The sequence below is a fragment of the Corvus moneduloides genome, chromosome 4, assembly GCF_009650955.1.
Source record: "Corvus moneduloides isolate bCorMon1 chromosome 4, bCorMon1.pri, whole genome shotgun sequence".
Classification (NCBI taxonomy): domain Eukaryota; kingdom Metazoa; phylum Chordata; class Aves; order Passeriformes; family Corvidae; genus Corvus; species Corvus moneduloides.
Genome location: NC_045479.1, coordinates 36,173,662 through 36,191,491, shown reverse-complemented (window position 1 = coordinate 36,191,491; position 17,830 = coordinate 36,173,662). Strand labels below are relative to the sequence as shown.

Sequence of the window (17,830 nt, the reverse complement as noted above, 5' to 3'; positions counted from 1 at the left end):
TGAAACTGGAAGTCCTCAGAGGAATTTCAAGCTTTTAATACTTAATGTTTACCTGTAATGTCTCATACATAGCTGATGGGAGAGTAAAGACCAAACTGGTCTGTTTCCTTAGGGGAATTATTCCATTTGTGTGCTTTTTCATTTTGAAATTGTAATCATATCGTGTTGAAATTAGATATTAAGGCATTGCAGCTTAAACACAAGTGACCTTTTCAAATATACTTTGATGTAGGAAAAACTGATGATGCAAAAGCTTCAGAAAAAGTGAAAACTCCCCTAAAAGGAGCCTCCATACAGCGATCTCCATCAGATGCAGGAAAAAGCAGCGGTGATGAAGGGAAAAAGCCTCCCTCTGGCATTGGGAGATCAACAGCTACAGGGTCATTTGGATTCAAGAAGTCTGGGTTGGGATCTTCTACCATGATCACCACAAGTGGAGCGACCATCACAAGCGGGTCAGCAACGCTAGGAAAAATGCCAAAATCTTCAGCCATCAGTGGGAAGTCCAACGCAGGGAGGAAGACGAGCTTAGATGGTTCCCAAAACCAGGATGACGGCATCCTGCATGTGAGCTCAAAGACAACTCTGCAATATCGAAGTCTGCCTCGTCCATCGAAATCCAGCGGCAGCGGGATCCCCGGTCGGGGCGGCCACCGCTCCAGCACCAGCAGCATCGACTCCAATGTGAGCAGCAAGTCTGTGGGTGCTGCTGCCACCAAGCTGCGAGAGCCAAGCAAGATCGGGTCCGGGAGGTCCAGCCCTGTCACCATCAACCAGACAGACAAGGAAAAAGAGAAGGTGGTGGTATCAGATTCTGAAAGCGTCTCACTGTCCAGTTCCCCTAAATCCAGCCCAACTTCGGCAAGCGCCTCTGGCACACCAGGACTTAGACAGCCAGGATCCAAATACCCAGATATTGCTTCCCCCACGTTTCGAAGGTTAGTGCATTTCTATGATTCCCTGAAGTTGCAATACATAAAGCAGGGATTTCCAGTGTGTTGAACTACTGTGCAAAAAGCCTTTTCAGGGAATGTTTTGCCACAAGCAAATCAAGCGCAGGAAAATAAGAGGGCAATAATTTTTTCATACAACACAATTATTTCTTTAAGATTTAAAGACCTTCCCAGACCTGAAATGGCTGCTCCTTGAGCTTTAAGCATTTTAGGTACATCCCCATAACAACAGTTTGAAGCTTAGAAGGTGGACTCAATGATCCTTATGGGTCCCCTCCTACTCAAGATATTCTATGATTCTGAGTTCAGCCACATGTGAATTTTCTTCTCAATACTGTGCTAAACCCCCAAAGGGAGGAAGAACACTGTGTTCAGGCACATTCTGTTAATGGAATAGGCATTGCCATATTCTGGATGGAGAACTGAAGAGCTCTTTAAATTATAAAGATTTAGATTTGCTTTCACATTGTTGGCAGCTCCAGCTAGAAACGTTTCATTATCTTAGCAGCTTCGTTACATTTTTCTACACAAACATTGGCAAGGCTAAATTTCAATTGTAAATGCTCTATTGTAACATTTCTGGAAGTATAAATCCGGATGAAGTGTAAATTGGGATGGAGCGCTTGCACGGCTGGAGGAAAAGCCAATAGTGCCCTCTTGTGCCTACTTACCAAAACAGCATCTCCAGGCAGCTGGGGAGCTGCACCTTAGTTTAGTGGGCTTGGTAATATGTGAAGCGGATTCTTACGTTATTAGACATGCTTACTTTACATCATGATAAGTTTTGTGTTTATTTACCTTTAACTTATGAGCTGCATATTAACTGCAGCTTGAAATATTTCCAGAAATACATTAAAACATCACATGACCTTTTAGTTCAAATTTTAGAGGACTTGCAGTTTATTTTTTCATCATCACTGTAGAATTTTCATATCTAGAATTGCTGAAGACATTATGTGAAATACACTTTTATCATTCCTGCCCTTGGAGACAAACTGACCCCTTTTAGCCATGGTGCAGTTTATTCTGTCTGAGGGGTTACTACATGACTGATGACTGCCTGACCATCTGTGCAAAAAAACGAGAGGAAATTCTGCACAAATACTTAGATGTTTATTAAACTTCGAAGGTTTTTGCACATGTTTGTTGCAATAATTTAAGCAGATTTGAGAAGTGAGGAGTTTAAAAGCTAATGACTTGGGAACGCTTAATTACTGAATGAATTTGGGGGAAAGTGTAATCTGCTTATGAACTAATAAGACAAAAACGTGATTATTCTGCCTCTCTCTGGGAGGGTCTCTGTGCAAAGAGCACATCTGAATAGCAGTGAATGAGAGCTGTTTCTAAAGAAACAAACCATGATTATTGTGATATGGTTAAGTGAATTAAAACTTGTGCTGCGATTGATCAACTAGGTAGGCATGATTTTAGTAGCAGTAATTAAAAATGTGTAGTTTGGCTCTTAGGATGTTGCGCCATAAATGTTTAATGTGGCTATCAGTTTCTCTAAAGCTATTTGTTTTACATTTAGGTTGTTTGGTGCCAAGGCAAGTGGTAAAGCTGCCTCTGCACCCAGTACTGAAGGTGTGAAACCCACATCGGCAATGCCCAGCCCTAGTACCACATTGGCACGGCAAGGCAGCCTGGAATCGCCATCCTCGGGCACAGGCAGCATGGGCAGTGCAGGTGGGCAAAGTGGTAGCAGCAGCCCCCTCTTCAGTAAACCTTCGGACTTAAATGCAGATGTTGTAAGCTTAAGTCACTCCTTGGCTTCCAGTCCTGCCTCAGTGCACTCTTTCACATCAGGTGGTCTTGTGTGGGCTGCAAACCTGAGCAGCTCTTCAGCGGGCAGTAAGGACACACCAAGTTACCAGTCCATGACTAGCCTTCACACCAGTTCCGAGTCTATTGACCTTCCTCTTAGCCATCATGGCTCTCTCTCTGGACTGACAACAAGCACTCAGGAGGTTCAGAGCCTGCTCATGAGGACTGGAAGCGTCAGATCTACTCTTTCGGAAAGGTGAGCTTGCCTATAGATACAGTGACCACGAAATAAGTGAGAGGCAAAAGGACAGGAGCCAAAACAATAAACCCTCCACCTCTTTTGCTAAAGGGACACTGTTTAATTAGCCGCTTAGTCCTTTATGTGAAAAAGGAAGGAAGAAAAGAAAGCTGAAAGGCATCACAATGTGGAATCAACTGCCTTTTAAGGTTTTACAAGCACTTTTTCTATCTTGAGAAATTTTTTTTGGTTCCCTTGTTCTGGAGACAAGGAGAGAAAAGGGGAAAATTATCTAATTAAAGGCAAGTGTAAATAGCTAACAGGCACATAATGATTCCTGCATGCTGGATCCACCTGCTGTCCCAGCATTTGGCAGCTCCAAAGCAAGCAAACCTCCAGCTGTGGGACCCCAGCTTTTCTCTTCCCTTTAGCTCAAAGTACAGGCAGATCTGGTGTGCCCTGGCCTTAGCTGACCAGTCTTGCCTTAAAATACTCAGTCCTGACAAGTTGCTTCTTACATGGTCATCATTACACAGATCCTTACTGAAGTGCAGTTTCACTGGCAGGGAGACACTTTGCAAGATGTGATCTTTGCTATGTGGTCAGTCCTGGCAAGTGTCTGGAACAGACAAAAATGCAAGAAAAGGTTTTTGCATTTGCTCTATTAAAGAATTTTTTTACATGCAGATTTTTTACCATTTAAGTTACATTATGAGAAGGTGCAACTAGCCTGGCACAGTTGAACCAAAATTTTTTTCTTTTCTTTCCTTCTTTTTTTTTTTTTTGTGGAATATTTATTTGACTTTTGCAGGAGAGAAAAAAGTAATCTTTGCTAGGTACTAAGTAACTTCCGCTTCCCATGAAAATTTTCAGGATTTGACAGTGAAACTCTTATCTCACACGGGGACTGCAAAATCAATATTAAATATTTCATTAGCCTTTGGCTCAAAAAAGAAAATTATACCGAATCAGTCAGAAATATTTTAAAACTAATTAGTTGTTTAACAACACAAACATTTTAAGGAAAAAAGACATTTAATACACAATGTCAAGATTTTTTTGCCCTTTATATAAACTCAGAGATTTTTCAATACCCATCCTTTCCATAGAAGGAATTCACTTTCAGTGAACCAGCATTAAAAAAACCCCATAATTAAAACTTTGAGAACTCTAGATGGAAACTTTACACAGGTTTCATTTTCTTATGTTACGTTCAGAAATATTACTATATCAGCTAAAAATCACACCTCTTACTAATATAATTGCAAATTATATTACTATTATATACTAATATATTCTATTATTTATTTGAATAATTATAAAACATATATATGTCCCAATATAATGTACACTAACAATACATAGTATTGTTAAAAATACAGTAGTTAAAAATACACTGATACATGAGCAATTTGTAGTTTGCACTGTGCCTTTAATTTTTAAATAGGAATTTGCATTTGTGTACTATGAACTGAATGTGACGATATTTCTTAAAAGATCAGTTATTAATACTAAGTTTACAAAATCCTTCTCTGCTGCATATATGGATGGTGAGGTCAGTAGAATGATATGGAAGAGTATGAATTTATGCCAGAAATTATATTTATGCACAGGATCTTAAACATCACATTTCAAATATTAATGGCTTGGCATAAGCTCCTGAGCAACCCCCACTACTAATACTTTATGTATTTTTTCAGTGACTCAATTTCAGTGGTTCCAAATACTTTGCCGTTGGCAATATTTTTAAGTTTCATATTTGTCCATATGGGGATATTATGATTGAGTCCAGAGAGAGCCATTGTTCATGTTGATCTGGCCTCAAAACAAATACATGTAGCTAGAGTAAACGGTGTCATTTCTTGAATTATAGTCCCAACAGGGTTTTTGCAGTTTGATTTTTCTGAAAGGTCTGATATAACTGCTGAGTTTCTAAACTCTTTTATGCATTAAAACTTACACGTAGCAAAGTATTTTTTCACAAAAAAACATTGATTTGCAATGCTGGAGGCAGATATGCTTGGCAGCAGACTATGTCCTTTTTCCTTTGTAAACTCAGATTATATTTGAAATACCTTTGGCAATACTAATTATAGCATAGGGTAGCATTAAAAATTGTCTGCAAGGAGGTTTTTGCTTTTTCTTCAGTCACCCTGGAGCTTGCAAAAGACTGAGTCAGCAGTCCTTATAATCAGATATACTAATATAAGGTGGAGACAAAATCAGAAAGACCAAAGTGCACAATGAGGTACAACTAGCAAGCAACGTAAAGTCTGTGCAGAGTAAGTGTAGGAAAAACTGAAATAGAAGAGAGAGCTAATGATAGATGATAAAAAAATATGTGTGTGTTTCATTGAAGCATTAGCTGTAATTTGATAGATAAATATCAATAATGGCAAACATACTAAGAGGAAATGAAAAGGTTAAAAATATCTTTGGTTTACTGTCCTGATGAACTTTTCATTTCCCTGCTTCAGACACAGCCTGAAAAACCTGCAGTAATTAGAACTGGAGAAGAGTTTTCAAAGGGTCTGTGCTGAGGAAGGAGTGAGGAGGAGAGCTGGGATGGAGGGCAAGGAGATTACAGGAAGGCCACTTTGCCTGTAAAGATACAGAAGACATTAAACAAAATAGTTTAAGTAACAGATAACATGGGATTAGTCATTAACAGCCTTTTAAATAAGACTAATTTAATTAATTTGTAGGAAAACAAGCACTCTGAATAGAGAAAAAATAGTAAATGCAATAAAAATCCTGAACTTACTAAAGCTTTAAGTGCTATTCCTAATAAAACTCTCATAAGCAAATGGGGAAAATAAAGGTGCTTGAATAGTCGGTAAAGAGTTACTGAAGACGTGTGATCAAAGGCTTATTATTCTGAAGGGATATAACAGGGCAGGATAGATTTGCATAGATACAAAATGGAAATTACTGAAGCTATTCTGCAGAACATGTGTACAGAGTTGTAGTGCCGTTGGGACAAAGCATTTTGAAAATGAAAATATTGCATGTAAGTCTTAGAAAGTAGCTATCCCATTCTACTTTTTCACATTAAGGCTTTAACTTGAGACTTTGGGACATCAAGTTTTAAGAAAGATTTAATGCAGCTGGAAAGAACACAGAAAACGAGAACAAAATTTCAGGGTACATCTACATTTTCTATGAAGGAAAGTAGCCCTTGACTGCCTCCAGAAAAAGTCACCTTTCACGGACGCAGCAAATCTGCAAGGTCTCTGCTATATTTGCCCACCTGTCCCTCCAGGGATGATCAGATGTTGCCCAGTTTTCAGGCTACCCACTGAGCGATGGTATGACATCAACCCAGAGCTGCCTGACAACTCCTGGAGTGTCGAAGTTTAGTCCCGCCAAATTTTGCGTCATTCAATGAAATTCTATTGCATTGTAACAACCAGAAAATAGGCTTGGTAAAAGCTAACAAAATATTTTCTTTTTCAGAAAGAAAGCAGGTTTTGCATCTCTCTCAGGCCTTTTGCTGGTTTTGCGCCAGCAATATTTAGAAAAGTCTAATTCTGCTGTCATAGCAGTGTAGCTCCCTATGTGGGAGAACACTTGTATTTTACCTTACTACGACTTACAGGGATTGAAATAAATCATACAGGTACTTATACTATAAAATAAAAACATCTTCTGGGGTTAAGTTGTAAAATTTTCCAGGTGGACACATCACCAGTAGTTCTTTCAAACCCTTAATTGCTGTTGGGCATTGCAAATTTGTGACTTCTGCTTGATCTGAATGACACAGCAAGGAAGGCATAAAAATGCAGAAATACAGAAATAAACACTGGTCTGATCAGCAGTAATAGCTGCATTTTAAGATTAGCAGAGTGGAAGTGGTTTCTAGTTACATGACTGGCTTGCTCCAGTTTGCTTTAAAAGAATGTTTTGTTTTGAGGGTTGTGAAAGTCCATTGAAATCCACTTAGGCCCTTCAAGACTTTCAATTATTTTAAATTACCATCATAATTGATGGTTGTGGTTTTAAGGTGTGAAACAGTGCATCATGTATCAGATTTTCTTATATGTCTTGCCTTTTGTAGAAACTAGTTTGTAAGACCTGTATCAGCTTTGTCCAGCCTGTCATGGAGCTCTCTAGTTGTTTTTTAGCTTGCAATAATTTGTTTTATTGCCTAACAGCTCTGAAAGAGTTAGATGTAGCTCGATGGTATGCTATTATGACCCTTTCCCATGGCAGCCTCCTCACCAACAGCAGGTAGGAAAATGAGGGATGTAAGGCTTTCTGTAATTTCCCCCTTAGAAGTTGCAGTCAGTTTCAGCAGTGCAAAATAAACAAAAAAGAATGAGATACTGTGGGCTTGATAACTTCAGCCTACGTCTTCATTCATCTTTCTGCAAGATTGCTTTTTCCAATTTACATGGCAAAGGAAAATACCAGAATACTATGATATTCTCATCCTCACTTTATATTGGTATTTGTCCATGTATGCATTGCTTCTTCCAGGAAAGGACTGTCTTTATTATCATTATCAACTTTACAGATCTGAGGTAAATTCAGTTCTATTTACCAAAAGTCCAGTTTCTGTGGAAGGAATGAACCCAGCTTTTGGTGGATGAATGATTCCAGATATTAAAAAGATTAGAGCAGTTATTGGTCTGAAGTAACAGTTACATGAGACTGTGCTTAATGGTTTAATACAATTATCTGAAATCTAGGAGCATCTTTGTAAGCTTTAGTATTTTAAAAACACAGAATGGGCGTTTGCTACACTCACTCTACTGCAGTTGCAATAACTCTATGCTTATGTTGAGGAATATTCATCCCTATTTCATTTGATCATCTGAATTCAAAAGATTTTCAGAAAATCCTATGGTCACTCTTTGCCTTCTTAAACGACTGGCATAACTTTTGGCTTGTGGATTGCTTTAAAGGAGCACTGACTCCTTTATTTTTATATAATGTGCTATAGATTACTTTAAAATACATATATCTCCAAGTTAAAGTAATATTGGAAAATACATAGTTCATACAGATTTTTAAGTGTTTGCATAAGAAACTGGTGTTACGATCATGTTTATTCATCTTGAAATTTAGAGGTGCATACAAGTACATAAAAGAACATCATGGCCCCGTTTTTCTCTCTGAAGAAAAAAAAATGAATCATTCATTCAAATTTATGTTTGTTTTTTGCCAACCATTCTTGGTCCTGTTAGCTATGTTGGGAGCAAAATGCTGAAAATGCAGTTCTCTGTCTGACATGGGACTACTCTCACATGGACCATGATAACTGGACTTGTGCTGAAATCCTGCTAATTTTCTCCTTCCATTTGCTTTCTCCACATGCAGAACAAGGCTCTTTATTAAGCTAGTAAAATTGTCTATAAAACTTCCTGGTGGTAAGAAGAGTTTGCTTCCCATTAGTCCAAGCCCTGATAGTAATGTATTGTCCATGTCAACAGTGTTTTCACTGCCTTTATCTACTTGGATCAAGGATACATGACAGTAGGACTCCCATCATCCCCAGCACGATAGGAAACACCTTTAATAAGGGTATTTCTTGGGTAGCAAGGGTCCTAAGTTACTGCTGCTCTCAGAGGTGTGATTATGATATGTAATACAGAAGCTTTCAAAAGCCATTTTGCCATTTAATCCATATGGTGACACTAAGTTATGTACTAAAGGGAGAAAACTTTGCAATACTTACTTGATGGTAACCAATTCAACTCACATCAGGCAGAGACTGATTTTCCAAGACCTTATGGTGAAATTCCCAAGTAACACTTGGAAGGAAGGCTAGTGGGTGCCCTTCTAGTGATGGAGTTTAAATAAGGAAAACTCCAGCCATAGTTTTTGGGTAATCAGCCACTCTGACACTATGTGTGCAAGAATATAGAACAGCATTGCTCTGGGGCCACTTTTCATTGTCCCCACCATCGCCTTACTATGTGAGACCCTCAACAACAGAAAGTCAAGAGTCTGTATGTTTAGCACATATTTCTACACACAGAGATGTCATTTGGCTTCTGGCAAGGCCATGCTGCCTCTTAGCAGGTGCCACAACCTTCATTCCTTTTGGAAATCTATTGGCTTATCATAGGCAACTGTGAAAAATAAAGATTCATACTGTGACCATATGATTCTCACACAGATTGCAGAGCAAAGCTGTAGGAAAGTTAGAAATGGTAAAGAAGCACTTCTTTCTGACCTGGACAGTCTCCAAATTACTATTGACCCAGCCCAGAGCATGTCTAGATGAAAAATGAATCTCCAGCAGTCCATGTCCTATTGTTCCCTCCAAATGAGTAAGGGATTTATCATGAAAGTTATATTAAAAAGCATTAAATGACCTTCTGTTATGCACACAAACCTAAAGCTTTAAAATTTGTTATTCTGAACAGTCCTGTTTACTGTATGTCCTTAGGGATTTTTTTTGTTTTAACAGCATGCAGCTTGACAGAAATACACTACCCAAAAAGGGATTAAGGTATATATATATTTTTTGAGCATGACTGCTGCTTCTCTCTTTTCCTGTAACCTTTTCTACACTGCCTTTACTTTTCTTTATTCTTCTGTTGATCCTATTTGCAACAGAGTTCTTGGAATTTAGATTCAAACCAGAAAATGTAAATTTTAACAATGGACTTTTTCTTTCCACATCTGCCTCAGGAATACATTTTCTTTCAAGATATATCATGGAAAGTAAATACTTTTAAGGATCATTTCCTTATGCAATGAATCTTAAAAGGCATTGAATCCTGGAGAGCTAAAAGAGACAGAACAAGATATTTATGCAATTCAATAGGACTAATTATAGAAAACATTATGGAGAAAAACAAGGTTTAGGGGTGGATCTGACTTGAACTCATGCGAAGAGTCATGCAATTTGAACTGGAGGGCTATTAAAGGGTAGGGCTAGAAAATACTAATTTTGTTATCCAAGGTTTGTAAGTATGAAATGAGTCCTGCTCCAGACAGTATTCTTGGTCCTTATCCAGCAATACTGAGTCCACCTTTGCTACTAACTCTTCACTAAATTCTGTCTTCATCACAGAAAACAGAATTTATCCACCCTCTTCTCTCCTCCATGGTTAAAGAGTGGATCATACAGGAAACCTGGCTGGTCTCATCAGGTGTGGAAGCCCATCTCCCCAGTCCAGGAAAAAGATTTGGCGAGAAAGGATATATGTGCATGCACACAGACACACTGCAGCTTTCCAATAACTGAAATGACACAGTTAAATCTCATGAGTTATGAATAAATATTTATGAAATTTTAAGATAATGCTAAACTGTTGTCACTAAAAAGCACCTTTTGCACTAGTTGTTCCTTAAAAAGAATTTAGTCAAATTTCCTACTATTGCAAAACAGTCACTTTGGATTTGGAGAGAACGAAAGAGGTGGAAGACATTAAAGGCATAATGTGGACCCTACAAAGACACAATGGGATGATCGAGGTTTGTGGATAAACAACTGTAATGGTGGCTGAAAGCTGAAAGTGAACTGGAGTGGGAAAACTTCTTACAGGCATATAAGAATGATCAGTTAGGCCAGAAAAAAAAGTCAGTTTGATTTAATGTGCAGAGATCCTTGTCCAAAATTCAGATCCTGAATTCTCATTTTGTCATCCTTCCAATCTGATAACCATTCAGTAACTCCGTTCTCTACCACATTTATAGGCAAAGATCATAGCTGCCTTTTTGAAAGGTGAAAGGAAGTAAATATTTAATAAGGACAAGATAGTTTACTGCTGTAAAATATTGTACAAAACCCCAAGCACAACAGAAGAATTTACATGTTCATTTAATCTTCTCTCTAAGCAGAAACACTTGTGCCTCACAAGCCTGAAGCCAGAATATCAAAAGCCCTTTCTGCTCTGCTGTTTTGGGGAACACTGATGGCTCATGACAGTAGTGAAGAAGGTGCTCATTTCTCAGCAGGAGATTGAATGAAGCAGGCTATTGCAGACATTGCTGAAAAAAAATCTCTTGATTAAGACCCACACCACCTGCACATACTAATGTTTAATCACTGCCAGAATTGCCCTTCTTCCAGCTCAGCCAAGAGAGGCTGGACCAGTGAGTTACCAGTTCTCCCTCAGCCCACATGTCACATTGAGCTTGTTTTATTGGTTTACCATAGGAAGCAGTTGATGAATTATTTGATTGCCAAACTTCTTCCTTCCAGAGAACTTGTTTCTGATAATTGTGTATTTTTCCTGTCCCTTTTCCTCCCCTCAGTTTGGGGCCAGACACAATGCCAGGTAGCATTCAGAGTAGCAGACCATGTCCATATTACTATGACTAGCTGTCGTTACCAATGCAAACTCCGTTTTCAGAGTTGTTGATCTGTTTCACTCCTGTCATCTAATCAATTGCCCACATGATCTGTGACAGATGTCATTTCGTAAGTGGCTACTAACATTTCTTGGCTTCTATTCTGTCCATTCCCCATCCTAATCATACAGCTTCCAAGCTTTTGCATCAGCCTGTACACTTCCTATAGCTTTGAAGTCCTTTTCTGTCAGCTCAGTTGTCTGTCTGCTATGGTTTATCATTCCATCTCTTCCAAAGAAGGGAATGCTGTTCTGGGGAGGGGGATGAAGAGTAAAGGGGGTTCAAGTCCTGTACATTTTCTGTTGTAACCCAGTGGTAAATTGTGCCTTGTTAAAATCTCTGGTGACAATCACTTGACTAGCCTTGATGTTTTCCAAGGGATTTGTTCTATCTAACTGGTGAAGGGTGTTTATGTGACAGCTGTTTCTTTCCAAGACATCACCTTGTCATTGTCTTGAGCATGTCAGCTGTGGTTTTTCAGATATACACCATCATCCCGGCAGACAAGTCAGGAGGAAGGCAAGGAATGGCTACGCTCCCATTCAACTGGAGGCCTGCAGGACACTGGCAGTCAGTCTCCGCTTGTTTCTCCTTCAGCTATGTCTTCATCTGCAACTGGAAAATACCACTTTTCCAACCTCGGTAAATGCTGTTTCCCTTCACTGTTTCTCCCCCTCTATAATAGAACCACAAAATTCAACTGTACATATTTCTTAGTCTGCCAGACTAGGTAGTTTATTTTTAACATCTTCATCACCATATTGTGTTATCGCACTAATGAGGGGAAACTCAACAGTGTTGTTAATGCAGTGGGCCAAGGCACCACATATTTTGCACAGAGAAAAAAAATCACAGATTCTTTATGACTTGACCAAGGAGAAAAAAATGGGAGGTAGAGCTGGAAATTAGCTTCTAATTCAAAGCTACTCATCTTTTAGATTTCACAGTCAGTAAGATTCTTTCCAGTGATTTTAGTGAATGTCAGAAACTAAGCATTGCATTTTTTCTACATACAGGTTTGCTTTGAGATAGACCTTTTTAATGTGTTTCGGTAGCTGGACCTGGCTGTAACTGCACTGGGCCCAACCTAAATCCTAATCTTGAATGCAATATAGTATTTTGGGATGTGAGTCACGTTGCAGTTTTATTTGATTACAGGCCAAGGTTTAGATTTCATTATTCTGAATCTTGTTTCAAATTAATCCAACACAAGTTTAGTTTTTTTGATAATTTTATTTTTTTCTTAAATGCTGAATAGAAACCACTTACCTGCACTGCACTTGACACATACCTAGGTTCACAATGAGCTTTATATGGTTTAGAGCCTTACTGAGGAATTAGTAACATCCTTTAAAGCATTAACGGTTCCATCACTCTGTCGCAACTTATGGCATCTATAGGCTATGATCACTCAAAAGAAATTTGATCAGACATACACATGTTGGTCTTTATTACACACGGGAATAGAAGTTGGACTAAAATACTCTTAAAAATGAAATTGGATCCTGGCTAAACAAGCCACTGCTTTGAATTTTCCTCCTGTAGTTTTAGATACAGCTCTTTGTTAGCAGTGGTTTTCCACTATATTATTTTCTGCTTACAATTATCTCCTTTTATTTTTGTTCATAGTTCTTGTGAACTCACAATAGAGAGCAATAAGATCATGGAGTTTAATTTTTTTTTCATTGTCCTTTCCTTTTTTACATTTTCGTAGCCCTGTGGAATAATTTGCTGTCACAACACAGGTGGTCTCGTAGTTTATAATTTAGAGAACACCTTGCACGATCTAAAATAAAAGTCCAAACACTGAGGCTGAATTTGGCTAGACAGCTTTTTTTTCTAGGCATTGAGATTTTGTAGTCCAGGGGAACCACAGCCTGGCTTTCCTTCCTACTGGCAAAAAACTTTGCAAAAGCTTAAAATAGGTTCATCAGTGCTGTTCTTTGATTTCAACCATGACTGACTACACCTGTTTATTAGGATGAGATTCCACTGAGGCCTGTGCAGGAATTTTTAACCTAATATGGTGGTAGGTGCTCCTGAAAATCAAAGGATAAATGTCTTGCATATGGAAATAAACTTTGGTCTTAACAGTCACCAGTAATACAGATACATAACAATAAAATACAGATACTGATTATTAGAAGAGCTGCTTATAAAAATACTTACGTCCTCTTATTCCTTTTTAACTTTTGAATCTCCTCCCTTGATTTTCTGTCTTGGGCTGCCAAAGGGTGTTCAGACATTGTTTTACAGGATTAATCTCATCCAGCTCCTTTGAGGCCATCTGCTTCACCTTTTTGTTGTGGCTTTAAATGTAGGAATAAAAGCGTTTCATTTCCTCAACAGCATGAAGTCCACCTAACCATGCTAGTCCTACATTACAATTTTATGAAGAACCAAAATTCACTTAATGGAAATGTGCTTCATTAATAAAGCTTTGTATTCCAGTGAGTCCAACCAACCTATCACAGTTTAACCTTCCTGGACCCAGCATGATGCGTTCAAACAGCATCCCTGCACAGGACACTTCCTTTGATCTCTATGATGACTCCCAACTGTGTGGTAGTGCTACATCCTTGGAGGAGAGACCACGAGCGATCAGTCATTCAGGTTCATTCAGGGACAGCATGGAAGAAGGTAAGACTGAGGAACTACTTAGATCAGCAAACATGCCCCAAAATAGATGTCCAAAGCATAGTAAAATTTTAAAATATTTCTTCTGCACCCCGCACCACAGAAACTTAAATGATTCTGTGAAGTTTTATTAATCCTGTTGAGTTGCACTCGCAAGTCTTCCACATCCTAAAACATGGAAGATATTCCTTTCACCCAGTAGTATGCAATGCTGTGTATCCCATACATGTGCTTTCTTTTTTTTCCCCAAACACCAGTGCTACTTAGCACCTCCTTTCTTTTGTAGTAATTTCATCCTCCCGCTTTCCTACAGCCTCTTATAGCAAACATCATGAATTTCTGTATTTAAATTCTGTAATTTAAACTGAGCTCACTACTTTATGTGGATTATTACTGTCTGCTTCCTTTAATGCTATCTGCAACATCTGGAACTTGGTGAATATCTTTTGGTTTGGTTTTGGGTTTTTCTCTTTTACATCTACAGAGCCCCTGACAACTCCCAACTGTAACATTTTCTTCTGACTAACATTTCTGGTAAATCTGATTATTTGAAGAATTCCTATGAGTGAAAAGTTCTTATACCCTTTAATTAAACAAAAAAAGACAACTGAAATTCCATGGAATTCATTCTATAACATCTTCTTTACTGCTAAGTGATGACAATATAAATTATCTTTATAATAGGCAAATAAAAAAAGTCTTGCCTTATTCCCAAAGCTCACAGTTATGATCTAAAAGGGGGGAAATAAAAGTCCTATATAAAACAACAGACAAAATAATACTTATACTTTTTGATTCCTTTTACTGTATTTTAGATGATATATCAGGCAGACATCTGGGTATGTAATACTAGCAGTAGGGTGCAGGACAACTCAAGCTGTGAGATGTCAGCACAGATGGCTGGCTGCACAGAAGAAGATCACATAATTCAAGGACAGAGCTGGCTACAGACTCTTTGCTGAGGAACAGAATTATCAAAGGAAACACTGGAAGAATAATAGAGAAAATAAAGCAAAGTTATGCATAGAAAAAGAGGTGTTAAATGTAGAATTTCAGTAATGGGTCACCAGTGGCTTTAATGAAAGCTTTTCCATTGGTTATGTTTCATATCCAGCTGGAGTGGATAACCTGATCAACCTGAGTAAATGAAAGTCAATGCAGCAGTAATAAACAGTTTTCAGCAGTTCACAGTCATTAGAGATTAACATGGAATGATGCTGTTAGAAGGTCAAATGTATTTTAAGATAGGAGCTCGGAGGAAGGGTAAAGTGAAACAAGTGAGGTAATGCATAGAGCCACTGTGTATGAATGCAGAATTGGAGTTTAGCTGAGGCATTTAAACCAGAGACTGAAAACCAAACATACTTTGGAAGACGCTGAATTTCAATTGTCAGTGTACCACATCTCTAAGAATACTAAACTAGATTTAAAGTCCATTTGGCTAATGCAAGTATTCTTGTAGTGTCTGGATTTTGCATACTGATGCCAGGTAGCTATTAAAGCAAAATAATTTTTTTACCAGACCCTGGCAGATTATAAATATCCAAAAAACTTCCCGTGAAACAAAAATAAAGAGAGGTAATGAAATAAATTATCTTCTTTAAAATTATCTGTGGGTATAGCCTTCCTCAGGAGCAGAAAGGGGCAATTTTTTTACAGTTTTAGTCTTCATTTGCCATTTCCAGATAGGCCAGGAACCCCATTTCTTAAAGTGCAGCCCTGCAACATTCACTCGATGCTCTTGACGTTGACTCCACTGAGAATTAGGGGAAATATGGCACAACATCTCACAGTTACCACTTCCCATGGACTACAACTACACAGGTCAGCATTGCTGAGAAAAACTTGGGAGCTCACCCCACGGAATGTGAACTGTTTTCCTAAGCATAGTCTCTTACTAAAATCATTTGCTCAGCTTAGGGCTGGTGTATAAACAGCTCGATTTCTGGTTTTTCTAAAGAGCGTATTTATCAAGTGATTTCTTGTCAAAGCAACAAAAGGGCTGCTTGGTTTGCTGATAATAATAAGAAATGTCATTGGCTCACTCACCTGCCCCATATACAGGAAAATGTTTTTTCTGTATAGGACAGTCTTTCTAAATGCAGGGATATCTATCAATAGGTATTCTATACTGATAACTCATAATTGCTCTTTGTGGAAAATTGGTTCTCATCTTAAAAATCTGTTTACTTATTGAGCTACATGGGGGAAGTTTTATGCTTTCATCAATATTTCATCTTATTTTCCTTTTTTTAAAGTACACGGGTCCTCATTATCACTTGTCTCCAGCACATCCTCTCTCTACTCCACGGTGAGTATTGACATTGTAGAAAAAAGTTCTGCTTGCCTCTGTTCTTGTTCATTGTTCATGAAAAATTCAATACTTTGAGATCCAGAAGAATTAGAACTTTACTGCAATAAAGTAGGAATATTTATTTTCAGCTTTGTACTACTGCATGATATTTTAGAAAACAGTATTTTCATCTTTTTATGTGAATTGCTTGTAACTGTTTGAAATCACCCAGTATACATTTTGAAAGCTAAAAAGAAGGTAATGGTCTAAGAGTGTCTCTTTTGTGGGGATCATTATGCTATTGTAGTTGACCATTTAGAGGCATTTACTTACTTTCAGCTAGTGCACAATTTAGAAAAGTATTTATATCCTGGCACTGCTTGAGGTAAACTTCTTGAAAACCACAAGATTGCTTTAGGGTAAGGGAGATACAATTTGCAGTTTAACTGTCTACTGATTTTTCTCTCAAGTGACAGCATTTAGATGTTATTTACAAAGAGAAGAATAACTTTATAAAATTTTAGTCTTACATTAATTAGATCAAATAATATTTGTTTCTATCTCCAGAAGTTGTTCTGGGTTTGATTTTTTTCCCCTATTTTATTGTTGTTTCTTGAGGGTTTTTTTAACTTACGGGATTTTTTTAATATATTTTGCATAATTTATTTCTTCGGTTGTTCTACTGATAAGAAATCACCCATAGGGGAGCAGTTAAACATGTTTGGACATTCCCTTGCTGACACACAACAGTTGCTTTGCAATCTCCTCACTAACTACAATTACACGCTGGAGTAGCCCCTTTTCACAGGAGAGCAGCCCACTTACCTGCTTTCATCCCAGGCATTCATGAACAGTCCATGCCCTCTCCATATGTCCAGGTGTTGAATAGTGTCAGCTGACATTCCAGAGGTGGACTGCTCTACCCGCAGCCAGCACTAGTTCTTGCCTAGGAATACCAAGCCCATGCAGTTTGATGCATCTGTAGCACATGGTAGCTCTGTCTCAATGCTAAACTCGTGTTAGCTTGAAACGTATGCTGCATCCATGCACAGTCCTGCCTCTCAAAGTTCTGTTTAATCATAAAAAGGTTCATACAAGGGCATATCTAAAACATCAGATACACATGCCTTAGGTTTTTACAGGCCTTAAAGTGCAAGTTGCAAGTCATTCCAGCCCAGACCGGTCCTGAATTATTTGGAAGAGGGGGAGGGGAGGGAAGGTGGGAGGTGTAGAATGTATCTACAGACTGCTGCACATGAGGCGTGACTAACATTCAGGGTTAAGCTTCTCACTTATGTTTTGGTGGTTGAAAAAATCTTCAGAACTATTTTCCTGTCTATGAGACACTATGATCAGTTTGCATGGGAAGGTGTGTCAAAAAATATAATTCAAGCTTTAATGTAAAATTTTAGAAGAACGTTATGAAACTGATAGATGAAAAAAATAAGTTTATAAAGTGACACGGGGTGCCTTCAGCACCCAGTAAGTCTGAAATACCTGTGCTCTGATACTGTGTAATGTAGCAATTACTTACTATTTATATAACCTGTTATCTTCCAACAGAGTGTCTTGGAAATAGTAACTAAACCCCATGATAGTAAAGAATAGTATTTTTTCTGCACAAAGTTTAAACTG

The 17,830-nt window shown here is 38.2% G+C and overlaps 1 protein-coding gene across 10 annotated transcripts in view; it reads left to right on the top strand.

Moving 5' to 3' along the window:
- NAV3 (neuron navigator 3) overlaps nucleotides 1–17,830 on the top strand; it is a 528,805-nt gene that overhangs the window by 467,681 nt on the left and 43,294 nt on the right. For 7 of the 10 annotated variants that reach the window (XM_032107870.1, XM_032107871.1, XM_032107869.1 and 4 more), the window contains 6 exons: nucleotides 233–938; nucleotides 2,485–2,973; nucleotides 9,374–9,415; nucleotides 11,747–11,907; nucleotides 13,717–13,905; nucleotides 16,161–16,213. In XM_032107870.1, coding sequence (XP_031963761.1) covers nucleotides 233–938; nucleotides 2,485–2,973; nucleotides 9,374–9,415; nucleotides 11,747–11,907; nucleotides 13,717–13,905; nucleotides 16,161–16,213 — 1,640 coding nt within the window. The remainder of the gene's footprint in view (nucleotides 1–232; nucleotides 939–2,484; nucleotides 2,974–9,373; nucleotides 9,416–11,746; nucleotides 11,908–13,716; nucleotides 13,906–16,160; nucleotides 16,214–17,830) is intronic. The other 3 variants (XM_032107872.1, XM_032107867.1, XM_032107873.1) reach the window with 3 other exon arrangements.